General features: G+C 48.0%; 1 protein-coding gene and 1 long non-coding RNA gene across 23 annotated transcripts in view; one reads left to right on the top strand and one right to left on the bottom strand.

Moving 5' to 3' along the window:
• Positions 1 to 19,511: 19,511 nt before the first annotated feature.
• Positions 19,512 to 27,371, bottom strand: LOC120101925 (uncharacterized). Of its 4 annotated transcripts, none has more exons than XR_005502975.2 (3): positions 26,687 to 27,371; positions 25,221 to 25,302; positions 19,512 to 21,273 (listed from the first exon to the last, which is right to left on the bottom strand). It is a non-coding gene; the product is annotated as an uncharacterized LOC120101925 (long non-coding RNA). The 4 variants fall into 4 exon arrangements; XR_005502976.2 differs by lacking the exon at positions 26,687 to 27,371 and having other exon boundaries at positions 19,512 to 20,145; positions 20,476 to 21,273; positions 25,221 to 25,453; XR_005502973.2 differs by lacking the exon at positions 26,687 to 27,371 and having other exon boundaries at positions 25,221 to 25,496.
• Positions 25,564 to 27,849, top strand: part of Ptprt (protein tyrosine phosphatase, receptor type, T) — a 1,098,700-nt gene continuing 1,096,414 nt past the window's right edge. For 17 of the 19 annotated variants that reach the window (XM_039105540.2, XM_039105536.2, XM_039105539.2 and 14 more), the window contains exon 1: positions 25,718 to 25,847. In XM_039105540.2, coding sequence (XP_038961468.1) covers positions 25,748 to 25,847 — 100 coding nt within the window. In that variant the 5' untranslated portion in view covers positions 25,718 to 25,747. 19 annotated transcript variants of the gene reach the window in all.

The raw sequence follows: 27,849 nt of genomic DNA, 5'->3' as shown, positions 1-27,849 counted from the left end.
AAAGGGAACTCTGGACATCAGGACGTTTCTCATCCCCAGCTTGAGGGGAGCACAAGAAGTGGGATATACATGTGGGTGCCTTATTCATCCTGTTTGGGGACACAGTAGCTTACCGACTTGGTACTTTCTTTAGGTACCCATTGGTCCTACATTCCCAGAGAATCAACATACCTTGGGGGTGTCTTGCCAGACTGATGAGACTGAAAGAGACACTTCGCCACTCTTGCCATCTGGTGAGGCTCAGGTGTGTATGAGAGACACTGCTCTTCACAGCTCTTGGTTTTACATTCCTGATGCCCACAATGGCAACATGCTTGGGGCAGCCCAAGTCTGGGCTAGCTTTCTTCCTTTCTCATGTACCTACCTCTCAGCTCATATATCCTGTCATCGCCATTGATCTCCAGGAAATTTCAAGTGCCTAAATCCTTCTGCTTTAGTTTGGGAGAACCGAACTAAACTATTTCCTAGACCTTGCTGTCCACAGTCTTCTGATTCCTGATCCATTCCCGGAAGCCGTGTGTGTGTGTGTGTGTGTGTGTGTGTGTGTGTGTGTGTGTGTGCGTATGCGTGCGCACTAGAGAATCAGGAGTGAGAGTAACAACTGCAGGTTTCAGATGCTGTGGGACTTGAGGGTAGCAAAAGCTGCCCTTGGGAGATCTGTGTGGGCTGGGAACACAAGTTGAGGGTGCTTGTCCTCCTTTGATGAGGAGCTCTAGGTCCATTTTCTTGGGGGCCCTCTTTTTTCCTCGTGCTTGGCTACCCTTTGACGGCTCACTGTCACCTGAGCATTGCTACCACTGTCTCTTTGATCATTATACACCAGCTGTCTCTCCATGCCTATTTCCCATCCCCTCTGCGCCTCCTGACTCTGACCGACTGTTTCCCTGCTTACAGTGTGTTTTCTTGCCTTTCCCTCAGCCAACCCCTGTTGATCTTTTTTTTTTACTGCTTATATATTTTAATGAATTTTACTTTACAGAGTTTATGAAGATTTTACTTTTTTGAAAAATGGAGTAAAATTACAAAGTTCATAATATAGAAAGTACCCTGTGAGTGAATGCATTTTCAGTGCTGAGTTTGTTATAATTATTTTAAAGTGTTTTAAATATCTATAATAGTATTTTTTTTAATTCTTTTTTTTTATTAACTTGAGTATTTCTTATATACATTTCAAGTGTTATTCCCTTTCCCGGTTTCCGGGCAAACATCACCCTAATCCCTCCCCCTCCCCTTCTTTATGGGTGTTCCCCTCCCCATCCTCCCCCCATTGCCGCCTTCCCCCCAACAATCTAGTTCACTGGGGGTTCAGTCTTAGCAGGACCCAGGGCTTCCCCTTCCACTGGTGCTCTTACTAGGATGTTCATTGCTACCTATGAGGTCAGAGTCCAGGGTCAGTCCATGTATAGTCTTTAGGTAGTGGCTTAGTCCCTGGAAGCTCTGGTTGCTTGACATACCCCTGTTGATCTTTAAGGGGCCAGTCCAAGGTTAAGCTCTTGTATGAAACTTTCTATGTCTTAGTCAGGGTTACTGTTGCTGTGATGAAACACCATGGCCCAAATCCACTTGGGGAGGAAAGGGTTTATTTTTGGCTTACACTTCCACATCACTGTTCATCATTGAAGGAATTCAGGACAGGAACTCAAACAGGGCAGGAGTCTGGAGGCAGGAGGCGATGCAGAAGCCACAGAGGAATGCTGCTTCCTGGTTTGCTCCTCATGGCTTGCTCAGCCTGCTTTCTTAGGACTACCAGCCTAGCAGTGTTCTCATCCAAAATGTGGCTGGACCCTCCCACATCAATCACTCATTAAGAAAATGTCCTATAGGCTTGATCAATAGCCTGATCTTTTGGAGACATTTTCTCAGTTGGGGTCTCTTCCTCTAAGAGCACTCCGGCCTGTGCCGAGTTGACACACAGACTAGCTGGCACATCTTCCTTCCCCACCTCAGACTGTGTCATCTTCATTCCCTCTCCCATGATCACACACAACCTGGAATAGTTCGTGTATACGTGTTTCTGCCTACATCACCATAAACTCCTTGGAAAACAGGCTGTACCTTATTCACTGTTCGAATCCCCGGAGTCCTTTAAAGGTGCAGGCGTACATGCTGCTGCCTGAGGACTTCCTGAGGAACAGCTCAGAATGGGCACGCGTTTGTAAATGAAAGTACACCCAGACGGAGGTGGGGATGGCTGCAGAACGGAGAGGGCTAAGCCACGTGACTTCAGGACAAAGGGGGAGCAACTCGGTAGGGAGCCCTGCAGCAGGCAAGCAGTTTCTTTATACCCTGGGTGCACTGTGCACTGGTCCTGGTGTAAGGCTACTCTAGGGAGACATAGATCCTGGCATTTTCACATCTCTGTGGGAGCAGAGTGGCTCCAAAGCCCAAAGCCACCTGGCAGAGACAGCTAAGACATGGGCAGCTGGAGGCCAAGGCCGGGGGCATGTTTCATCTTTAGAAGGCAGCTGTGAGCACCCATCATGGTGACTAAGGGGCTGAGAGGCTCAGGATAAGTTCCAACAGCATCCACTAGAGGGCTCACTATACACCTGACAACCGGACAACCGGCACTGAAACCCTGAAGAGGTGGACATCAGGCAGGGTGGTGGTGGCCTTGCCTTGAATGCTCAATCGGGCTAATCTCAGAGGTCCCGTCATTTGAACCATGGGACTATGTGCTGGGTTCTGTGCAAGCTCTGTGCTATTTTATACACAGGACTAGAGCATTTGTAGGTGTGCTGTCTTTGGGAATCCTGGAAATATATGGAAGGATACGGAGGGATCACTACTCATCAATTTGATTTCTCTCTCTCTCTCTCTCTCTCTCTCTCTCTCTCTCTCTCTCTCTTTCTCTGAGACAACAAGAAAAAGAAAGACAACAACAAAAACAGGGTTTCATTGTGTTGCTCACACTGGCTTGGATCTTACTATGTAGACCAGGCTAGCCTAGCCTTGAACTCACAGAGATCCACCTGCCTCTACTTCTGAGTGTTGGATGAAAGATGTCAGCTTCCCTGCTTGACTGTGACGCCACTGCAGCCACCACTGAAGCTGCCACCACCACCATCGCCACCACCTCCTCCTCCTCTTCTCAAATTTTAGTTGGTGTGTGTGTGTGTGTGTGTGTGTGTGTGTGTGTGTGTGTGTGTGTGTGTCAGTCATGCCATAGGGCAACCTTTGGATATCAGTTCTTACTTTCCTACCTTGTTTGAGAGTCACTTTGTTTCTGTGTAAGCCAGGCTAGCTAGCCTATGAGTTTTAGGGGTCTTCCATATGCTACAGGAGCGCTAGGACCACAGGTACCTGTGTCCTGGGATGCTGTGTGCAGGGTATCAGGTTTATGTGAGCCATCTCCTCAACCTAACTCACGTCTTCTTGACCTTTAACTGCCACTTTTCAAGTCTATACCCCAAATGCTAGTCTGGGTCTTATTCAATGTTTGAGTCCCTGCTATCCTCAGTGTTCTCACCTGACAGATTGTACTCATTTTAAAAAGGTTCAGCTCCCTAGGTGAGTGTTTTTACTTCCCTAATTTAACTTATTCTTTCTCGAGGGGACTAATAGGTTATTTAGTTGCCACTGGCATCGTTGAAAGATGGCATGCTCCTCTGTGTCAAGGCATGTGATGGTTGGCACCTTCTGACCACATGACATTTCGATGGCTCCCTCTCCTGAACCACAAATGGTTCCCTTTCTCCTTGAACTAAGTTAACACTGAGGCTTGTGTGGCTAATGAGACACGAGTGACCTGTGTCCCTAACAGGTGAAAATCTTTAAGGGCCATTGTGGGACTCCTCAGAGCCCCTGTTCTTGCTTTAGTGGTCATGGATAGAGCAGAGACAGAGCCTCTGGTAGCTACAGTCTCTGAGTGAGGACAGAGTGGAGGAGAGGTCTTAGTGGCATGAGCAGGACATGAATTTCTGCTGTTCAGAGTCTCTGTGATCTGGGGGTTGTTATACAGCACAGACCAGCCTCTTTTGGAGAATATGATACAGGACTCACCTCAGGGCCTCTCAGAACCTAGCTTTCATGTATCAGAACTCCAGGATACAGTGATGGATGAAGTACACTCACCAGTGTGCACTTGGCTGGGATGCTGGGAAGGGGAAGATGGGCATAGCCTATGATAAGTCATTACATGAGTGATCGACTCAGATGCATTTGAGGCATTGGGTGACTGTTACATTTTTAATCACCTACGGTCAGTGGTTAGCTCCAGCTGGGGATCCCGGAGCCCCTCCATTGTTTCTCTTCTTTTATTCCTTTCCTTCTTCCCCTCCAACTCTCTCCCTTTGTCCCCCTTTTTCTTCCTTCTATTCTAGCTTTAAAGAAAAAGCATAGTTGTATCTGTTTGTCAACATGAAAGGCAGGAGGAAAGCAGACGTACAATTTTGATTGGTCTGAGGTACAAACAAAGAGCAGCAAACCTTGCCAGGGCGAAGACATGGGTTGAGAAAACACTGTCCTCTTTAGGTAAACATAGGCATTTCCCTTCCTTTCCCATCATAACAGCTCAAATTTCCCTACAAAAGCAAAGTGGGTAAGATTTTAGGAGGACAGAGTAGGCCCGAGAGGAAACTTTTGCATCTCGCTCTTCTCATTTGGACGGTTATTTTCTGCCATCCTTATCTAAGATCTTCGAAATAGCTTTAAGGGGAAAAAAGTTGTCCTTTTTTTCTTTTTCTTTTCATTAGTGCTAACAGTCAATGGATTGCACAGACAACTTCCTACAATAGACCTTTCTCTTGGCGCATCAGAAAGAAAGCCCAGAGAAAATCAGTCTTCCCGGATCTGTGGTTCTGAAATTACCCAGACAGACACGAAACAAAAGTAGGAAATTCAGAGAGAGAGAGAGAGAGAGAGAGAGAGAGAGAGAGAGAGAGAGAGAGAGAGAGAGAGAGGAATCAGTTGGAAATAAGACATGGTGGATGGTCAGAGAACCATGTAAGTATTCGTTCTGCTTCTGTGATGTTGGGTGGGGATACTTGGATCAGAAGAGGCCTGGGAGATATGGAAGGAAAGGCAAGGTGTTTGTAATACAGAAAAAAAAGAAAGAAAGAAAGAACAGAAAAGACAGGGCTAGTATCCCGAGCGCTAGTGGAGCGCCCCACATGCCTCCTTTGCCATAAGAAACTCATTGACAAAGACTGCCATTGTCTGTGCTTTACCTTCTGTGCGCTACTCAGAGGGCGCATGCCAAGTGCATCCTATGTAAACAGGAGGTTTACTTCCTGACCCTCGAGATCAATTCCCTGTCAAAGAGCTGGCTGATGGATCACCTTGTGGCTGCCACTGCATTGAAAATCACATCAAATGTCTGCTCAAGCACTCTTCGCAATTATGCACTGGACTCTCTAAGACGGGGCTGGAGATGAATCAGGGAAAGCGCGTATTCATCCACCTAGCCCTGTAGTCTGTTTCCTAGAGTCAGGGAAATGCAGCCAGAGCTCTCTGTGGTTGTGCGGTTCTCTCAGGAGTGGTGGGTTTACCACATGGATTTTGGAGCACGAGTTTGAGGCCAAGGTTTGTCTCTTTCTAGCCCTGTGATAGTCCACAAGTTATCCAACCTTACTGGTTCCATTTCATCTTCGGTCTAAACTAAGGGTATCAATAAATACGTTCCTCCCTCTTCTGGCTCTGGATTCTGTTGGGGCAAAGACCTTGAAGCATGGGTTTAAAGGCCTATGGTCATCTTGGCAATGAAGACAGAACAGAGGACTCATTGGAGACCACAAAGAGACTAATCATTAAATGGTACAGCAGTCAGCAAGATAATGCCGTGAGTGACTGGAATGTACTCCTGCTGAGGACACTGTGAACTCTGTGTTGTCTCTCAGCAACACACAACACTTAGGCAGGTTGTTTTTTCATGATTCCCCGCCTATCCTTTGCCAAAGACTGCTTCCTTCATTAGAAATCAATGTGTGAGCGCACACCGGTGCCAATGCGACAGAGCAAGGGTGTGCAGAGAGGAGGCATTTCAGTGCCTGGTACTTAGAGATTGCCGTGCAAGATAGACTCTGGAAGGTAGAGAAAACCCAAAAGGCAAAACAAAGCAGGAGCTGACAGGTGGACACAGGGTAAAGGGCCACACAGAGGGCATCTCTGGGCTCAGATGAGATTAAGTGAGCTTGTTACTCTGCTACACTCAGAACATTTCCTGGCCCAGAATGAGAACTCCCTGAAAATGAAGGATCAGCATTGAGGTGAGACCACTGTTCTTTGCGATAACATGTTATAGGCTGGATTTTCCTTGTGTTTTTAATTATTTTCTTTGAGACAGTGGAAAGTCATTGAGACATTGGTACCATCCTGGTAGCTAGAAGCCTTAGTGATTTCATGGATGATAATCCTATCAGTGTGAACCGGATGTATTGATAGTTTCCATCAGAGGAAATGTCACCTTGTGGCTAATGTGACAAAGTACTGCTTATTGTGTAGACAAGCCATCATTGCATGGGTCTTACATTCGGTGCTGGAGGTCAGTCTGGTCATGCTATGTTGTAACAAACAGGCCTGGGTCTTTGTGGATGAACAAGGATCAACAGCTTTTCTCTTCTCTTCACTTAGCCCCGACTTTGCACTCACTGAGGACAGTCTGCTCAGGGTAAGATGGAGAGGCGTGGCTTTGTCCGTAGCACCTGACACAGGACACGGTACAGAGGCCTATTTTGTCATCCTAAAATCTTACCCACTTTGCTTTTGTAGTGAAATTTGAGCAAATCCCATCGGCTTCATGCTTCCAAGTTCCTCTTCCCTTGAAACTACGTTTTTTCCTTTTAAGTTCCTCTTGCCTCCAGACCTTTCTTGTTCTCTCAAGTTTAAAATAATCAATTTTGTATAACTTCCTGAGTGCTTTGTGGTCCTCCGTGGTGGGCAACAGTCTGCCCTGTATTACGGCTAATTATGCCCATGCCAGATTTAATCACCCTTCCCTCCAATCCCTTGGGTTGCTACAAAACACACAAGATACTCTCTTCCATCCTGGGAAGAAAAATGCAACCGAAGGACTGTGGGTCTTTGGGTCTGAGTGGCGTAGGCAAAGGTGAGTTCCAGTATGAGGAAGTCACTCACTCACATCCGGTGTTCGATAAATGCTCAAGGAATGAGAATGGCTCTTCTTCATCCCCAAAGTTGACATTCATAAAGGAACACGCTCATTACCAGAGATGTCTTGTCACACTCTGTCAGTCATCCCCCATGTTAACCCTCCCTACATACCTGTCCAACTCCCTTTTTGTACTTCAAATATGAGCAATGATCTTGCAACTTTAGGAACAACTTCTGGCTTTCATTGTCCCCAGGGCAGGGGGGAAAATCAATGAAGTTTGTAGTTTAAGATAGTCCCGGGAGTGGAGAAAGCATGTGCTATTTCGGGGGAGAGGAAAGGGAGGGGAGGGGAGCAGAGGGAGAGGAGGGGAGGGTGAGAAAAAAAAAAAGCATGTGCTATTTCTCCAAAGCACCTGAGTTCTAGCACCCAGGTTTGGCAGTTCACAAATATCTGTAACCTCAACCTCTTTGGCATGCATATATGTGCGGTGTGTGCATACAAACACATGCACACACACACATGCACATGCGTGAATGCACACATGCACACATGCGCATGCATACATGCATACACACACACACACACACACACACACACACACACACACACACACACACACACACACACACAGAGTACTACAGAATTATAGAATGTGAGCACCTGACAGTTTCAGAGCCATATGCTTTCCCCCCTACAGTCCATTTCCTTTAATACTGATGAGAAGTCCATTGGTCTAGGATGAAGGTCAATGATGCATCAGAATCCATGTCTCCTAAGACCCAGGCCAGTACCCATCCTCAGCAAATGCATCTGGGCACAGTCCTCACTACAAAAGCACAGGGTAGCTTCCCGTTTGAAGCTGGCTGAATTCTCCCTTCTTCGTACCATGGTAACCATTTTCATACGGTTTATCCCCCTTTGGCCTCTGATCCATGGACTAGATAATTAGTCAGGCTTTTGAATAATTAAAACTGTTAAAAATGCTTTTGTACCTACGAAAATTGCTCCAGTAATTACTGCCTTATCAAGAAACTGATTCCACTGAACAGAATCCTTTCCCGGTGATAGAAAATGTTTCCACCCGAGACTTGCCTGATGCCGAAGTTGAGGACAGAGTGATTGTTATGCAGCCAGAACTTTTGAAGTTGAATGGCCCCAAATCTTTATAGAATCTTCTCTCTTCTAATGGGTGGATATATTGTGTTTTGTTCCTGGCTTCCAGAGCCATCTGTAAATGTGATCATTAATTAAAATATTGGATTGACTTGTTGGAACCGGAGTATGCTCTTTGGCCTTTTGGGGGGCATCTCCCGCACTGGTCATCCAGATTCTTAGTTTTTGTAAGACATGTTATCAATGTGTTGTCCAGGATGACCTCCAACTCACACTCTTGCTTCCTCAGCCTCCCAAGTCCTGGGATCACAGCTGTCTCCCTGAGGAGCAGAGGCAATGACAGCATTTGCATTTCCCAAATGCCACGTGTTTCTTCCAGCTCCAGGCACCCTAGCTATGACTTCATGCTGGGTTCACATGGTTTCGTGGAATCCTTGTGGATAGTGCCAGGGGGCAAAGTGCAAGAGAAGGATCATGGCCGGGGGGTGGATCTAGTTCCATCAAGACAAAGTCACTCAGATTGCTTATGTCCTAGCCTTTTCTAGGTCGTGCGTGTGTGGGTGCATGCATGAATATGGGGGTGTGTGTGGGTGTGTGCATTGTAACCAGAATCACAAAGCTGGGAAAGTTAGGGAGCTGCCCCTATAACTTAAGTTATGTGTGCGGGTGTTCACAGGTCTTCTTTCAGTAGGGTTTCCCTCCATCCTCTGCCAGGCACAAAGGAATCAAATTCTGTGATGGGATTTGATCATGGGAATTAATAGCTTGTAGTTGTGTGTTTGTTAAAGACAATCCTAACCACTGCGACTAAAATAAGGGTACGTTTATTTCCAAATATACTTTATACAGTTGGAACAGCAAACATATTGGCTGGCTAGTGATCTCAGCTGTGGCTCTCTACTTGATCTGGGCTTCCTTAGCTTTTCCTTTTGAGACACAGTCTCATTATGCACTCCTGGGTGTCCTGAAACTCCCTCTGTAGACCAGGCTGCCCTTGAACTCACAGAGCTCTCTCTGTCTCTGCCTCCCAAGTGTTGGGATAAAGACAGGCACTACCGTGCCCAGATGTCTATTCGTTTTAGCCACGCAGTTATCACGACTGCTGTGCTGTCCTCAAACGGTCCCCTTCCACCTGCATACTCCACTTTTCCTACCTTTCACGTACGTCTGGGATTCTATTGTCTTTTTGCCAGCAGTCTTTACTTATCCCTGAATGAAGAACAAGGTATGACAAACAAAGAATCTTACTCTTGTGCTTGGGCACTCTTAGGTAGTGACATACACTGACACAATGTGGAAGTGTAGCCCACCTCTACTACGAAGCAGCAAGTGCTCAGGAAAAAGCAAGGTCAGGAAAGCGGAGTTCTTGGAGCTGTAAGTCTAGGAACGGAGCAGCTGAGAAGTTCTACAGTACTATGCATGATGGTTTAAATAAGAATGGCCCCCATAGGCTAATATATTTGAATGCTTAGCCATCAGGGAATGACACTCTTTGAAAAGGATTAGAAGGATTAGGAGGAGTGGCCGTGTTGGAGGAAGTGTATCTAACTAGGGGTGGGCTTTGAGGTTTCAAAGGCTCATGCCAAGCCAAGTCTTTCTGTCTTGGCTAGTGAATCAGCATGTAGCTCTCAGAGACTTCTGTGGAGCCATGCTCTCTGCTATGATGATAATGGATCAAGCCTCTGAAACTGTAAGCAAGCACCAATTAAATGCTTTATTTTATAAGAATTGTCTTGATCATGGTGTCTCTTAGCAGCACTGGAACAGTATCTAAGACCCTATGTATTCTGTCTTCTCAAGTCCTTCTTCTCTTGTCCTCTGTGTGATTTGCTCATTCAAAGATGATCAGCACCTTCATGCCAAAAATATCAAATTCTACGGTTAAGAGCACATGTTTTTCCTCCAAGGGACCTGAGTTCTAGCACCTAAGTCTGGCAGCTCACAGACACCTGTAACTTCAGCCTCCTTGGGCACTAGCATGCACTCATTCTCACACACATGTGAACACACATAGAATATCAGTTTCTGATAGAGTTCCAGAGCTATATGGTATAGTCTCTATAGTCCATTACTATCCTTTAATGCTGACAAGGGAAAGAGTTTGATGTGTGTTAAATGTATGGGGAACTAGTATGGTAACCTATAATGTCAATACTCAGGAAACCAAGGCAGGAGTATTGTCAATTTCAGGGCAGCCTGGGAGATAGAGTAAGACCCACCAATGTTAGTAAATAAATAAACAAATAAAAACCAACAATTCTCATTGGTGTCTTAAGTTTCTATTGCTGTAATAAAGCACCATGATCAAGAACAACTTGGAGAGGTGTCAACGAGGGTACCTGGAAGAGAATGGGGGACAGGAGACGCAAAGAAGGATGCCAAGACAAGAGTCTGATCAAGGCAACAATTTTATTTTTTTTCCCAAGGCTGAATTTATACCATAGTAGGGGTAACAGAGGGAGGGGGTAAGTGGGAAACATTTACACAGGTCAAGGACACAGCACTCTTGAGGTCAGGGAATCGGCTGGTGATAACAGGATGTTAGAAAGGTGACAGGTTTGTCATATCTATTAGTCAGCAGGATGTTGGATTTTCAGAAAGGTTACAGGTCATCACATTGGGTATCTTGACGTCAGATGTATTTCTCAGCAAGGTCACAACTTTATCATATCATTATTCATCCTGACCACCAGGTTTGTATTAGTCTTCTGCAGATGGCTGGGGATTTTCCATGAACCCAGTCATACTTAACTCTAACCATAATATTAACATCAATAATGGAGGGTTTCAAGGGCATCACTCCCAGCAGGGAGGAAAGGGTTTATTTCAACTTACCTCATCGTTCATCAGTGAAGGGAGTCGGGGCAAAATTCCAGAGGCAGGAACTGAAGCAGAAGCCATGGAAGAATGCTGCTTATGGTCTTGCTCCCTATGGCTTGCTTAGACTCTTTTCTTAAGTAACCCAGGGCCACCTGCCCAGGGGCGGTAACACCGACAGTGATCTAGGCTCTCCTACTTCAACTATCAATCAAGAAAAGGCTCCAGTTCACAAGCCAGTCGGCTGGTGGCATTTTCTTAGTTGAGCTTCCCTCTTCTGAAGTGACTCTGGCTTGTGTCAGGTTGATAAGACACTGCCAGGTGAACACGAAATCCATCAGAGGTAAATCTGGTTGACTGTGGTAGAGACTGAAGTAGCGACAGCTGGAGGAGGGTGTTAAGTCAGACCCGGAAGATGACTACAGGATGAAGCCCAGCATTGGCTAGCACTGAAGCAGGAACTCAGGCACTAGAGCAGAGATTCTCAACCTAGGGTCGTGACGCCTCTGGCAAACCTCTGTCTTTAAAAATATTTATATCAATGTTCATAACAGTAGCAAAATTACAAATGTCAAGTTACAACAACATTGTTTTATGGTCGGGGGTCACCACAGCATGAGGAACTACACCAAAGAGCTGCAGCATTAGGAAGGTTGAGAACCACTGCACTGAAGTGAGAGAGGGTCCTATTTCTAGACTAGGAAACTAGCCAAGAGTAAGAGCAGAAGGGCCACAACAGTGGATCAAGCCTCTGAAACTGTAAGCAAGCACCAATTAAATGCTTTATTTTATAAGAATTGTCTTGGTCATGGTGTCTCTTAGCAGCACTGGAACAGTATCTAAGACCCTATGTATTCTGTCTTCTCAAGTCCTTCTTCTCTTGTCCTCTGTGTGATTTGCTCATTCAAAGATGATCAGCACCTTCATGCCAAAAATATCAAATTCTACGGTTAAGAGCACATGTTTTTCCTCCAAGGGACCTGAGTTCTAGCACCTAAGTCTGGCAGCTCACAGACACCTGTAACTTCAGCCTCCTTGGGCACTAGCATGCACTCATTCTCACACACGTGAACACACATACAATATCAGTTTCTGATAGAGTTCCAGAGCTATATGGTATAGTCTCTATAGTCCATTACTATCCTTTAATGCTGACAAGGGAAAGAGTTTGATGTGTGTTAAATGTATGGGGAACTAGTATGGTAACCTATAATGTCAATACTCAGGAAACCAAGGCAGGAGTATTGTCAATTTCAGGGCAGCCTGGGAGATAGAGTAAGAAACAGTGTTCAGTTGTTGAGCGTCTTCATGGGGTCAGTGATGAGATCAATCTAATAGCTGTCACTGTATCCTCCAACCAAAGCCCCTTAAATCCCCTGTGACCAAGGGCAGGGCTAACTACAGTATCTGGGGAAAGAATGAGGCCAGTCTGACCCAGTGGGGGCAGGGTGTCTTATGTGGGAAGATGTTGGTGGGATGGTCTGAAGGACAGTAGTTAAGAACATTTTCTGGGGAAATAGGATACTATATGGCTTTGGGCACATTAAAATTGTTGCTATGGGTTTTGGTTTTCACATCTGAAATCCAAGAACAAGAATGCCTATCATGTAGACTTGTAAATACTTTATATGGTGTGTGACATATGACAAACGATCAATGAATGGTAGTTTTTAACTACAGCTATCATTATCAAGCTGGGCAAACAACGCTGTTGTGGGGAAGATCGGGATGGCGACTTAGCCATTGATGACACCTAGAATAGCAAGCAATATATACTTTATTCTGGCTTCCACTAAGCGTTTAGGGCTGCTTTGATTGGCAGATGCCTTAGTATACGGCTCAACGGATTTACTCCAGCCTCCCAGAACCAGCCAGGGTAATCCAGGTTATGCTGCAGTAACAAAGAACTCCCAAACTGCTGTGGCTTAAAGCACAAAGGTTTATTTATTGGACCCCATCACATGGCTAGTTGGCATTGGCGGGAAGCCCACGATGCCTTTCTCATTCTGGGGCTGAGGCTGATGGGACAGCTCCTGTGTGAAACATGGAAAAAGCAAAGATAGGAATGACCTATGGCTGCTTACAAAGCTTCCATCTGGAAGGGTTTGCTGGTCAAAGAAAACTCCTGGGTCATGTCAAGAGGATAGGCAAGTGTCCCTGGAAGAGGAACTGAAAATATTAACTGTGCAGGAAAAGTGGCTACCATACTCTCCTAATTTCCCAGTGTATTTCTCAGGAAATGAGAGCATAGACTCACTGTGTTTGGGGTGAAGTCCTCATGCCCCCTTTCTCTGCAGTTTCCCCCTAATTCTCAGAACAAATTTAAGCTCTGTGGCCACCCAGATGAGCACATGATCAAGGTAGGCAAATCCTGGTGGTCCATCACTCAGCCTTGGTTCAAGAAATGGCCATATGACCAACTGGGATTCTTCTTGGTAGTGGGGGAGGAGGGAAGCATGGTTTTCTCTGAATATGGAGTTGGAAGGATGGGTGTATGCCCTCAGCCATGCACTCTGTGCCTTGCCAGTTAAACAGAGCTGGAAAGCATAGCTAATGGATACAGCAGAAGCAGAGCCCCATTAAGGCCAACTGGTTTCCAAGGCTGGCTTTTCCATTGCCCTTTGGGTTTGACTTGGTCCCAGGCCTCTTTGTCTTCAATCCCATGATTTCTCTTTTTTCCTGCTCAGCTCCATGTGTGGGGAGACTGGTCCCCACTGCTGACTTTCCCACACTGCTTTCTCAGTTGGCTTCTGGTGCTTTGGCCAGTGGAAGACCCTTGTCGGATGCAGAGGGGCAAGAGAGGGGAGAAGCGAGAATATTACTTCTTGTCTCTGCTCTGGGTAAATTCTCCAGTAGCACATGGGTAGCTTTGTTGATCCCAGCTTCTCTCAGCCACACTTGGCCAGTTGTTGGTTTCCATGCCTTAATACCTTCCTGGTCTCTCAGACCTTCCTTCTTACCTGCTTTCCATATCTGGGTTACCTGCCAGTGCCCCCGCCCATCTCTCACCTCCCTGGTCGTGTGTGTACCTACCTTCTGCACTGAACGGCCTCTGTTGTAAGGATCGGGAACACATCTCTTTCCCGTGGTTAGATCTTCACGCATCAACTGCTGTTTGGCAAGAGCAGCCAATGTATTTCCTCTTTGGCTTAAGCCTCTGTTGTTTACCAGACAGTGAGTCTGGATGAATGTAGTGGTCAATGGAAACAAGAAACTCCTAGTCCTGAGCACTGACTTGATGTCAGGTCCTGTTTCCCTCATTACAGAGTCCATCATGGCTTCCATTCCGTATTTGGATAAGCAGATACACAAACATGGTACTTTCTCTGTCTCAATCAGTCTTCTTTTCTCTTAAAAAATGTGTGTGTGTGTGTTTGTGTGTATGTGTGCATGTATGTGTATATATGTGTGAGTATGTGTGTATATGTGGGTATGTGTGTATAAATGTATGAATGTATATGTGTCTGTGATTGAGTGTGTCTGTGAGTATGTCTGCATATGTGTTTGTATATGTATGTGTAAGTGTATGAGTGTATATGTGTGTGTTATTGGGTGTGTCTGTGTATGTGTACGTGTGTATGTGTACGTGTGTATGTGTGTGTGTGTGAGTATATGAGTGTATATATGTGTCTGTGTCTGTGTCTGCGTATGTGTATGTGTTGTGTGTGTGTGTCTGTGTATGTGTATGTGTTGTATGCGTATGTGTTGTGTGTGTGTGTGTGTGTTTGTGTGCGCGTGTGTGTGTCTGTATGTCTGTATTGACTTCGTTTGTGCCCAGGGAACTCAGAAGCTGGCATCAAATTCCCTGGAGCTGAAGTTACAGGATACAAGGTTGGATGCTGGGAATCAAACCTGGGTCCCCCAGAAGAGCAGCTCGAGCTCTTAACCATTGAGCCATCACTGCAGCTCAGGTTTCTTCAGGTGGAAATTGACTGAGGCAGGGATTCCCACAGGGGTGGCAAGTGGAGGAAGGAGGTGAGGAGTGAGGAAGGCAAGGGTACACACAGGCCCTGCGACATGGCCTGCATGGTGAGTAGACTTCTCCCAGGGGATTGCCATGAAGGAAGCAAGCCATGGGAGGCGAGCTACAGGCGTCTCTACTCACTGTGATCCAAGTCAAGCCCTCACTGCTAATTGCTACACATTTTGCTAAAGGTAGTAAATAGGAATAATTCCTGTGTCCTTAGAGACCCGGGCGCCATTCAGTATTCATGGCAAATATATCACCGAGCTTCATAAGAGAATCATTTTAAAACAAAGCTTGGTCAGCTGTTTAATAATTTACTGATAGTGACAGCAGGGAGACTATCTAATAACCAGCGAGATTGGCTTTCAAATAGGAAAGAAATTCCTGTGTGAAGAGGTGGAGGAGGGAAGAGATGGGGGTGGGGCGGGGCACATGATTAGCTGTGAGGAAATATTTAACGTTTCTCAATTGCCGATTGTGTTAGGAATCCTATCAGGGATACAGACACGCAACTGGTAAGAGGTTGCACAGTTTCATGCATTTCATTTAAAGACATTGATGGGAGCACTGAGGGTCTTCTCACAGAAAACAAGAAGTAGACAGATGGACTGGTCTATCTCAAATCCAGGCTCCAGAAGGAGAGACTTTGACTTTACCAGGTCCTGGGCTAGCATTGACCCTTGTCAATTTGAAAATTGTTTTTTTTTTTTTTTTTTTTTTTAGTACTGGGTTCGTCTTGTGATCATGAGTCCATCCCAGTGGTCTGTGAGGCAGTTGAGTATTGCCAAAATTCTTTCCCCAGGGCTGAGGCAAATAACATCCACCTTCTTCTCCTAAAGTCTTGACAAGAGCTCAGGGCCTGATTCCCCCAAATAGCACCCCATGGGAAACAAGTTTATTGGGCTTCTGTATAGAACATAGGTAAGGGGTTCTGCATGGGAATGTTGGTGATCCCAAAGCAGATCGATTAGAAAGTTTAAAGCCTTGGATCCCCAATTCTGCATAGATAGAGCCCCTTTTCCCTGGTCTCTAGCCTGCTTTGAGGCCACTTGTACTTAAGGCTCAATTGCATACAAACAGTTGGAAGGGGCTGGAAGCTCCAGCAAGAGTCCAGTAACTCTGCCCTGTCCTCCTTCAGTGAGAGAAGTGCCAGCAGGCCACAGGCCCAGCTGTGAGGATCTCTGCAAACAGACACTGCTGTTCTTATAAAGTTGATGGTTATTTGGGTCAGAGGACAGTGCTTTGCATCACTGAGGCCTAAGACGGCCAGAAAGCAAGGGTGGCCAAAATCAGTCCAAGTCCAAGCTATGACCGCACATTCTCCTGCACTGGGGAAAAGAGAGCCCACCACTTAGTACAGAGGTTCTGGTTGCTGTCTAAGTTGGGTCCTCTTTGTTTTTGCATATTGCCAGGTTCTATAGAAATGTCTGTAGAATGAAAAAAGGGGTTGAGATAAATGGACTCTGAGATGCCTTGTGGTCAGACATGCCTGGGCCATGATTGGGAGGAGCAATCCCAGTGACTTGAAGGTACGGGATCTGCTGAGAGGAAAATAAAACTTAAAACCAGCAGCAGCCTCTATTTATTGACTATCTTGTGCCTCAGTTTCCTCTCCTGTAATTGCGAACAGGAGGTGAATTATGGAAAGACCACATGGCTGAGGACAAGAACACAGGAACCCCTGACTACCAACTGCTCAGAAATGGAAGCAGAACCAACATGAAGAGCCCGGAGATGACCCATCTTTGGACTTCAGCGGCAGAGAGTGATTATAGTGTTTTCAGTGAAGGAATATTACACACCCCTGAAAAGCTCAGTCCTCTACTCAAAGCACAGGGCACCCTGTCTTCAAGCCAGCCCCTGAGCATGCCACTCTGGAGACAGGCTTGCAGATAAGGCTGCTCATCTCTGTGCCTCTAGGTGGCAGGTTTTTGTGTGTTTTTATATGCCAAGTCTACAACCTCAATTCCTCGCATCCATTTTGACCAGCTGCCTTCAGTTATCACCATTTTTTAAGCTTTTTGAATAATGATTTGTTGACGGTTTATGTGAAGGGAGAATGGCTTGACTAAACGTATGGAGCCTGGCCCGTGATATTAGCCATCTCTGAGCTTGAGAGTTCTCTACTGTTCCCTGAGCCGGATCACGTGGACAGGTGACAGATTCACTGCCAGCATGCTGGGTGAAGTTTATTTCTACATAGCACAATAAAACAGTTCTTAAGAAAACAATTGTTTCCTGGGACATAAGAACTGTATTTATTCTATTGAGTTCACTGTGAAGTCACTGGCTGATTGAAAACCTTTTTGAAAAGAGAGCATCCACGGTGTAGCTAGAAGAAAGGGAGACTGTGTAGAAATCATGTGGCCTTTGTGGGTATGGAGTTTGGGGGTGCATGTTAAATGGAGAAGAGGAGAAAGAGGGTGCAGACTTGGCTAGCTGACTACATATTTTCACCACATACTACAGGGGTTTATGGGCATTCTGACTTGTGAGGTAAATTGATGGTACTAGACTGTCTTGGAATGCTTGAAGAAAAATATCCTCCCTGCTCTGGTCAGTCTTGTGGGCTCAGCCATTATAGAGGCTGTCCATGGTACCTAGAGGTGGATAATTACTTAGGTTGGCTGGATGTAGTGTGCCCTTCCCCCTCTCTTGGCAAATTCATCCGTTTAGAAGTAGAGTATGAACCAAATCAGCCAATTAGTGTCTTCATTGGGTCTGTTTATTGGATAGAGTTTGGGAGAGCAGTATATGAAGTCTCACTCTGTGTGTGTGTGTGTGTGTGTGTGTGTGTGTGTGTGTGTGTGCTTGAACACACTTGAACAGATATCATGACACACGAGGACACATTTGTGTGGAGTCTGTTCTTTATACCTTTCTATGGACCCTTCAGATCAGATTCAGGGCTCTGGGCTTGCAAGGCAAGTGCCCTTACCCACTGAGCCTTTGTGCCAGCCCCTACCCACAGCTCTGCTTTTCTTTCTTTTTTTTTCCCTGGAGCTGGGGACTGAACCCAGGGCCTTGCGCTTGCTAGGCAAGCGCTCTACCACTGAGCCAAATCCCCAACCCCACAGCTCTGCTTTTCTAAGCAGAACATGAAACTCAGGTCCTTCACCCCCAGAGATATCTTTCCAGCTCGGGGAAGTCTCATTTCATCATGAGGGTACCAATCTGTGAAGACTGTATTCACAGAGGTCATTGTCCATTTTCTCCAACTACTCACACAGAGAAGGAGAACTAAGACACAGAGAGGAAAGGCGAGAAGTAAAAGGGTGGTTGGGGGGAAGGGAAAGGAAAACTCCACACTGGGAGAATATTCCATACCACGGGAAGGCAGGCTACCAAAGGCTCTGAGCCCTTCATCATGGCTGCTTTCTGTAATGTGTTTCTGGCAATATGACCACAGTAAAATCTTTGCTGGGTTGGTGTCCTTTAATGAGAGTTCCCTGGACCCAATCTGACATATAGGACAAACATCCAGGCTTTTCCCTGAAGTCCTGGGTTTGTAACTGAGTTGTTACCAAGAGTACTTGTTCCCTAGGATTTGGGACATCTGGAAAATGTTACCCTGGAACTCCTCATTGTGTATACTTGAGACCCTGACTATGGGTCCTTTCTGATGAGTTGGCATTCTTGCACATCTATAAATGGGCATGGATACTCTTGTTTGGGAATAACATCCTAAATGTATTTGATCTTGGGTGGTAGACTTGGCTGTGGTCATAAGCAACATTTATCGAGTGTTAGTCAAGGCTTTGGGGCTTGGTGTCAGAGACTTGGGTGTGTGAGAGATACACACTGGCACTCTCACATATTGTAGAAATGGGAGAGCTACAAATGAAATGAAGGGAAATTCAGACAGCCTAGCACACAGACAATGTCCCAAATTGATCCTCGAAGGGGTTGGATGCCCAGATAAGGAATTTGACTCTGGCATACAGAAAGAGTGGACTGCACAGGCAAAGGCCCAGAGGGAGGTGATGGGAGTCTGTCTTGTACAGCTTGGAGTAAAGGACATATTTGAACGAGGTATAGAGCAAATAAAACTGGGGCACGGACAAGTGTTAGTAAAAGCCTTCAGTACATCCTGGACCGTTGAACACATACTCTTAAGTCTCTGTGCATTTGCCTAGGCTATTCCAGTACCCCAATGCCCCTCCTTCTCTAGTTGATCAAGACTTCCCTGGAGAGAGGCTGTTAGGGAGGGGAGGGCTAAGACAGGCTGCCCAGCCACTGGAGGATCCAGTTGGCTGTTGTTAGGGTTGTGGACTTCATGCTGTAGGCAGCAGGGCAGTAGTGTGGGTTCTAAGCTGATGAGTGACCACTTGTGGAGTGTCTTCTAAACGTCCATCATGGTTGTGAGAAGGGTTGGGCAGGATCCAAACAGAAGCAACCAGGAGCTAAAGGTGGAGTTCAGTGTACAGACAGGAGTAACAGGGTCAGGTTTTATTGTAATGAGTTCTATCCTTACCTGGAACCTTCTAGAATTCGGATTTGTAGTCAGGGGTCTTGTAGAATCCTGAGAAACTTTAGGACTCTAAAAAGTTATGTAGCCAGGTGTTGGTGGAGTGTACCTTTAATCCCAGTACTCAGGCGGCAGAGGCAGACAGATCTCTGAGTTCAAGGCCATCCTGGTCTACAGAGTGAGTTCCAGGATAGCCAGGGCTATCTCAAACAAAACAAAACAAAACAAAAAACAAAACAAGACAAAAAACAAAAACAAACAAACAACCCCCCCACCACAGTCAATCAATAAATACTTGCATATCCAACTCTGGGGCACACCAGGCTGCCACGTGAACTGTGGCTTTTTCTCCCTAATTTTATCAGGAAAGCCACATGGTTGGAAGCAAGACCCAGACATGACCCTGTCCCCAGTGTGCTGTGTGGTCTCCCAGCCTGAGCTGAGGCTGAGGTCCCCTGTTGGTGGGGACATCCCCCATTGTCCAGCAGTGTCCAGGGGAATGAGTGCCAAGCCTCGGTGGCTCACCCTTCTGTTTCCTTTTTAATTAAGAGAAGCAGCTGCTTCATAGACTCCCCTTGGGCGAGATGCAGAGATGCAGTCCGAGCTGTAAATTCAGGATGCCCAGGTCTTCTCGCCAATGGTCTGGACCGCGTACCCATGCTTTGGCTCGAGGAGAAGGCAGCTGGCTCTTCGTGCTACGCTGCCATCCAGGTGTCTGGGAGAGTTGGCCTAGGAGTCAAGTTTGGGTAGGAGAGTGAATCTCGGACTCTAGAGAAGGAAGAGACCGATCTCTTGAGTGGACCAGACCCTGTGCTAGGTGTGTTCACATTCATTACCTTCTTAACTCTCACATCAGCTCAGTGAGGTGGGGATAATCACTTCAATTTCACAGATGGGGAAACAGATTTGGAGAGGGAAAGTACCTGGCTTGTGGTGGCTGGGATAGTGAATGGAGGGTGAGGAAGGGCAGGTGCTGAGACCTCCTGGGGAGGGTGTCATTCAAATGCACCAAGGAGCCAGGCAGGGCAGGCCTGGGGTGTATGGAATTGGAGTGCTTACCTGGAACCTATCCAACCTCTCAAAGAAGTCTGAGTGTTTTAAGTCCAGGCTGCCTGTTCACAGGAGGAAGAACCCTAGGCAGGCAGGAGGGGATCATCCTGCAGCAGGGCTGGTTGGGCATAGGGGAAATCTTTCTCGTCACAGGGACCTCCAGCTAAAAATGGATTTCTTCATAGAGGCCTTTCTCTTAGACAGCAAGATGATTGGCTGATTCCTGCCTCTCCAGAACCAAGTGGCTGGGTCAGAAGGTCGCACTTGAAGCACAGCCGTGAGTTCTAAGCTACGGTTGGGTTATTTATATTCTGTCTTGACAGACAGCATCAATGCATATTAATATCCCTACCATCAAAACACGACTCGATCCAGAACTCCTGGCTCTGGGTATGTACTGTGTGCACGGCGACTCTGCTAATAGAAAGGTTAACTTGTATTTCTGAATTATTGATGGTTCCTTGTTACTAATTTTTTTTCCCCTCAGAAAGGAGGAAATTATTAATGAAGAGATCATTGCCAATGCGTCTGACATCTATTAATGGTTTCATCTTGCGAGCAGACTAAAAGAGACAGCTGGTCCATGAATTTATGTGTGGAGGCAGCTTCAAACACGCTGACAGCTCCTGGGTGGGTGGGGGACCCCGCAGGCGGTGGGGCCTGGGCATCCACGAAGGCATCTCTTGGTTGGCACGGCTCTGTGTGAGGGCTGTCAGAGGTTTCACTACAGGAAGATCAAGCAGCGTATGGCCTCTCTTCTGACGTTGTTTCGAACTCTTCCATTCCCCATGAAAGCCTGTGAGCATCCTGGTTTATGAAATTATGAATTATAAGTTCTTGGCACTTCCTGCAGGAGTGTGCTATAACGTGGGTTCCCAACTTGAGCTTGTATGGGAATCACCTGGCAGGAGGTCCAGTGCAAAGATTCCCGGGCTCTACCTCCAGTATTTCCAAAGGGTTAGGGTAGGAACTGAAAACTTATATTGAAATGTGTTCACAGGGGGGAGAGATAGATAGATGAGACATATATATATATATATATATATATATATATATATATATAGAGAGAGAGAGAGAGAGAGAGAGAGAGAGAGAGGGAGGAAGGGAAGGAGGGAGGGAAGGAGGGAGGGAGGGAGAGAGAGAGAGAGAGAGAGAGAGAGAGAGAGAGAGTGAGTTTCTCCTTGATATCCCATTTGCAAGTGAATTTTAGGTCAGTGGTTGTCAGCCTGTCCTATGAGACTTTTACGTAAAAGAGGGCACACTTTGTCCATGAAGCTAAAGACATGACATGGCTGCCCATGCAAAGATAATGTGCCAAACAAATGAATCTGTGTGCTAATAAAACCAAGCAGTGGGCTGGACATGAGTCATGGCCTATGGTTTGGCCACCTCTGCTCCATAACATTGTTAACAGATGTTTATATGAAAAGTATCCGTATGAAGTCTGTCAAGAATTATGTATGGCTGCAACACAGTGAAACTTTATTTTTTCTTTTTTTTTTTACGGAGCTGGGGACCGAACCCAGGGCCTTGCACTTGCTAGGCAAGCGCTCTACCACTGAGCCAAATCCCCAACCCCAGTGAAACTTTATAATATAGACAATGGGCCAGATTTTGGAGAGGCATGGCAACCTTGGGCATAAGCAGGGTTAGTAGAGTTTTCTATAGCTGCAGCCTTTGGCTGCTACTCACCACCGGCGGCCTCTGAGCACTTGAAATTTTGTTAAACACAGACTGAAATCATGAATAAGCTACGTAGCAAGTGTCCACTTGTGTCCCAGAAAGAAGAGTGAGGCTACCCCCAGCATGTGAGGAAACACTTAGCATCTCTTCACACAGGCCTTTGTTTTCCCTGAGTCTCCTTTTCCTCATACATAAGAGGTGGGTATGTCAAGGGCCACACTGCTGGCTTTTCTACACACGTAAGATTGGTTGGAAAACACTGGGATAGGAGTCTGGAGATGAGCCCCGTGTCTGTGTGCTTTACTGTGTCTGTGGCTTCTCTTTCGGCATGCTTCCTCCCGGAGGGAGGGCATAGGTCACACCTGTTGCTCAGGCTGCGGCCTTGGCCTCTTGGACCCATGCTCACTGTGAGCGCACAGCTAGTGCCGCCAGGGTTGCACCAGGTTTTCCTCTTCATTGAAAACTGCCCAGATAAAGAGACCTGAAGTGACAACATCTGAATACTCCTGTGTTGATCCCTTCTGGGGTTGGAAGGGAAGTCACTAATGCAGATTGGAAAACTAAGGCTTCTAAAGGTTTGCCAAGCACCCCACAGGGTAAATGGAATAATGTTCCAGAGGATAAGAGAAAGGCCTGCAGGTCAGTAGCACTGGAGGAGGATGCTGGGTGGAGTAGCCACTCCTTCTAGCTATCATAGGATACCCATGGCTCTACCTTCCTTTAGCATTGGTGCAGGTCCTACCTTGAGCTAGCAGCCAAGTTCAAGGTACACTCACACTGGGCAGGCAGACAGAGTCAAATGGCTGTTTCTCCTCTCTAACCAGATACACCCCACCTCTCTGGGCTGCTAATGCAGGAAGTAGGGAACTGACCCTAGAACTCTCTGGACCCTGGCCCTCTGAAAAAGCAGGTTCTAGCTGGTTCTGAGGCGAGAGACTTCAGGCAGTACTGATCTTGCATGATCCGCCCTCCTCCTTTCTTAAAGCTCCTTTGCCCTCAGCCCTGGGTGAAATGTAAGGATGCATTGTGGGAACTGTCTTCTAGGACAGACAAATGGAGAGATAGCATCTCCTAGGTGATGTGGATAGGGGCCCTTGACAACAGGTTTGCTGACCAAATGTCTCAAAGAGAAACTTAATTGAGTTTACCAGGGGAAGTGATGGGACATGGTCCTTCCAGGCAGAGGGAATGGTCTGGCGCAGCGTGGCAGTGAGGCCAGATGCCAAAGCTTCCCAGTCAGTAGGTGGAGCACAGAGCCTGAGAACTACAGCTCTGGGACAAAACCCAAGAGGGCCCAGGTTTGGGATCGTGCACCTGGGCAAGCAGACCTGGTCCTGTGATCAGGTCACATTCTGCTCGTTGGTCACCAAGAAACTGGATTATTTTTCTTGGGGCCATGTGATCCCCATTCAGATTTTGGAATTTTGGCTGCAGTGGTACAACATCCTATAGCATGGGCTCAGGAGCTAAGGGATGGCACGTGGGCAGAAGATGTCCTGCTATTTTATACTTAGAATGCCCGAGAGAGGGAATGGATTGGTAGGAGCTCAAGGGAACCCTGAGAAGTTACAAGCAGGAGGCCAAACTCCTTAGTAGCTTAGAAATTCCTACTTCTCTCCTGGCCCCCTCCCCCCATGCTCCCATCAGCCAGGACAATCACAGCTGTGGGCTGGAGTCTGGTTTCCTTTCAGAGGCTGCATTCTAACCCACTTACTTAGGGCTGGGCCTGGATAAAGGTAGGGTGGATCAAACAGTTGGTAGTTTAGCTCTGAGCTGAAGGGATCTTCTATTCCTATTCTCCCCTCCCTCCGGGGGGAGGGGCAATCATCCTGTGTCACCAGAGAACAGCCAAGGCTATGACACCCAGTCAAGTGCACTGTCAATATTAGTAAAAATTTTAGGACCTCCAAGGTAGCTTTCAAAGGGTCTGACTCCTAGATTCCTCACACAGACCACAAACCCTATTTCCTGGAGCGAGGGCTAAACAACAGAATTTTTTTTTGTGGGGGTCCTCTTCCCTGGGAGAGTGCTTTGACAGGGAAGTGTGGGAGGCGCTTGGTCATGCAATGGGCTGGCCCCTGTGTTTATCTTGAGGAAAGCGGAGGCTGTGGAGGTGGTAGTAGGTTGTTCAGAGCCAGGTTCAGAGCATTAGCCTGGAATTACAAGTGTGGGCTGGGAGAAATAAATGGGCTTGTGTTCAATAAAAATGTCCACCTCGGCAGACCTGGGGTACCAGTGAGTCTCCCGTGTATGTTCTCTGCCAAAGCGACTCCTACCCAGAGCCCTTGGCGCCCCACTTTTGGAGACTCTGGCTGTGTTTGACTTCCATATGATTCCTAATTGTCTGTCCGTCCGATTCAGTCCTTTGGGACTCCAACAAGGGAGTGGAGTGAGAGAGGGGAACACGTTAAAGCGAAGGAGGGCTCTGGGCAGGTTGCAAAGTGTTTACAAAGTAGGAATCCCTCAGCACCTTTGGGTGTCCGTATCCATGGTCTTTATGTACAAGGCTCACATCCCTCCCCTGGTGGCTGTCTCTTGCATGAGATCCCTGAGCCCAGGCCTGTGGGCTGTGACAGGCACTGCCCAGTGATCTATGTCTTTAGGCCTTCAGCCCCAACCGGGTCTTTGTTCAGACAAGGAAGAAAAAGGGAAAAGCTTTATGATTCCATCTCTTAAGAAAGGGAGAGCAAGGGAGGCAGCTAGAGAAGGGGGAGGGATCCCCGCACCTGTGTGTGTAGGGCGGGGTTAGGGACAAGAGAAAGAGATGTGTTGTGATGAAGGTGGGGTGTGCTGGACCGGTGACTAGATGATGGGGAATGAGGAAAGAGAGGGAGGGAAAGGGAGAATAAGAATATATGAGAGAATTTTAGGGTGCGCAGGAGAACCCTCAACGGCTGTCCCTAGCTTTTTGAAGAAGCACCCCCCCCCCCCCAATTCACAGCCCAGCAGCATCCAGAGTTGATCGGGCCTCTCCCTCTCCCTCCTCCCCGCACTGCCCTCCAGTCACCTGTTCTCCCCTCGTTACTTCAAAGGCTGTTTCAGGTTTCTCTCCTCCCCCCATCGCCTCGTACCTGCGCCCCCGCAGGGTAGCCTGAAGACGATGCTCAGCTGGGTGGTGTGGCGCGGGGCGAAGAGGCGAATACCCCGCAGATCCTGTGGGTGCAAGAGCGATGTGTGTACGCGTCTGAGTGTGCGAACGGCCCCGAGCCCGCCAGCCTGGGAGAGGGTGCGTGGGGGAGCCCGCGAGTGGCAGCCACGGGCGTGTGCCAGGCGCGGGCGGGCGTGCGCGCGAGGGTGTGTGTGCGTGGCCGAGGCGGAGCGCCCGGGCGGGCGGCGGCGACGGCGGCGGCGTTAGGACTCTGGGGACACCGCCCCCTAGCCCCCGCGTCCCGCCCCCGCCCAGCCTCGCGCCTCAGTTCGCGCCGCGCCTGGGCTCGGAGCGCAGCGGCGCCGGCTCCCGCAGCCGGAGAGGAGCCAGCCCCCGGAGCCCAGCGGCGCGCACTGCCTGCAGCCGCGTTGGCGATGCGGGGCCGCCCCGCGCCCGCCCGAGTCCCGGCCCTGGCGCCCTCGGAAAGGGGCTGAGCTGCCCGCCGTCCGAATGGGGAGCCTTGGCGCGCTCGCCCTCTGCCTGCTCCGGCTCCTGCTCCTGGGGCTGCAGCGGCCGCCGTTGCCCGGCGCCGGAGCGCAGAGCGCCGCAGGTGAGTGCGCCCGCCGAGCTCCCCCGGTCCCCTCGCCCTCCCCAGGCCCGGGAAGAGAAAGTTGGGTACCGTGGCTAGGGGATGCCAGGACCCGGTGGGAGTCCCGTCCCTGCCTCCGGACGCAGCTGCTGCGTCCAGGCGTGCTCAGTCCTGCGCCAGGTCCCCCTTGGCCCCACGTTGCCTTACTTTCCTGCCGCTTTCCCCCACCCCCAGGCGGGAGTAACTTTCCGCGGCTGTTGCGAATATTTCCACTTGCTGCCTCCCACTTGTCGGAACCTGTCACTCGAGTGTTTCGGGGTGGCGGGAGGAGGCGCCGCTTCTCGCCTGGCGCGGAGCACTGTCACCCGGGCAGCTTCCTGGGCTGCGCGCTCTTGGAGTGGGGAGCACAGGTCCCTAGCAGGCCCAGGCTGCCAGGGCGGTGGCTTTTCCTTTCTCCTGGGAGACACTGAAGATCATCCAGTGTTGTTCTAAACACGCCGCTCCCCTTAGCCAGCCCTTAGCCGCTGGGGGTTCCCATGGGAGTGTTCCTGTGAATGACCCACACAGTTAAGCCTTTACCTCACCTTGTGGCTCTGTCCAGAGTAATCAGTACTCTGCTAAGGCCCTTTAAGTGGAGTGGTTTTGATCAGTGAGCTAGTGGGCTTCTGAAAACTTCGGGACACTCGGCTTGCTCATACGCAGGTAGCAGGTAGCTAGTTCCCCAGAGAGTGCCTAGTGTCTTCTTGGCAAATTGAGCCGAGGAGACCACTACCGAGGGTCTCTCCCATCACTATAACCCCACTGGTAGAGCTTCCATACAGAAGTCCCCCAAAGAGGGAAGGAGAGAAGGGGAAGCATACCTCCAAGTTCAAAATCACCTCGAAGTTTCTTAGCACCGTTGGTTTCGGAGTGACCACATTGAGCTGGTGTCGCAGGGTCGGGGGCACGTTGAGGCGTGTCAGCAGGACTCAGGAAAGGGCTCCTTTTGGATTGCTAAGCAACAGCTGTGCTCACACAAGAAATCAGGGGAGGAAGAAAGGGAAAGAAAGGCGGTGAGCCTGCTGGAAGTCTCTAAACAGGCTGCTTTTGAGATGAAGAGCCGCTGGAGTGGCATTCCGCTAGAAATGTCTTCTGTTTTCTTCCCTGACTTGATGTTAAAATGGAGACTGGACACACGACGTATGAGAAGGGACGGCTTGTTTCGTGCCAGGGAAGTTGAGCGAGGAAGACGCTCCTTTTGAGGTGTCTGAAGCTGAAAGAGACCAGGACAGGGGGGAGAAAAGAGGCGGCCAAAGCATCATTCTGAAGATGCTTCAAGGCTCTTGTTTCTCTCGCTTTGGGGTCTGTGTTATGTGTCCTGTGTCAGGGAGCTGGCAGGCGGATGCTTGGGGCAGTCCTGGGGACCCGAGTATGACTTATGATTCTGATTTTTGCTGTCTTCTAAGGCTTGGCGGGGTCTCCGCACGTTAATAGTACTCACGTTCCCGCAGCAGAAACGGGATCAAACACATCCCACAGACCTTTTTTGAGTAGCAGCTGTAAAGCCAGAACCTGCTCCAAAAAGCTGTCCAGGGCTGAAACGCACGCCGGTTCCGCATACTCCCGCAAGGTGGCGCTCGCCCACAGCTGTTAAATGCAAATCGAGCCGCTTTCATCTCAGGGATAGAACTTCGGTTCAATTTTTAAATGAGTAATGTGTTTATTCAGCAGCCTTTTGTTAAAACATTTAGAGAAGTGTGAGGAGGAAGCACCTTTTCTTTGTTTGCTGTTCGGAACACACCGGGAAGAAAAGCAATCCTGGAGTACAGTTTAGGAAGAAATCGACTGTGAAGGCGCCATATGTTTCCTTTGGTTCTACCTGGGCCCACAGCTTTTGCAAAGCTACAATAGCATATATTTAGCAAGCGGCTGCGTTGTTCCTGGGCTCCTAAAAGGAGTGGGATTAGCTTATCTTGGTGACTTGGTGCATTCTAAGCTCCGTTCATTTATAGAAATGGGGATCTTTTCTCTATACCTATCTCAT

Source organism: Rattus norvegicus, chromosome 3, assembly GCF_036323735.1.
Source record: "Rattus norvegicus strain BN/NHsdMcwi chromosome 3, GRCr8, whole genome shotgun sequence".
NCBI lineage: Eukaryota > Metazoa > Chordata > Mammalia > Rodentia > Muridae > Rattus > Rattus norvegicus.
The sequence above is the reverse complement of the archived record's forward strand: the minus strand, read 5'-3'. Positions and strand labels throughout refer to the sequence as shown.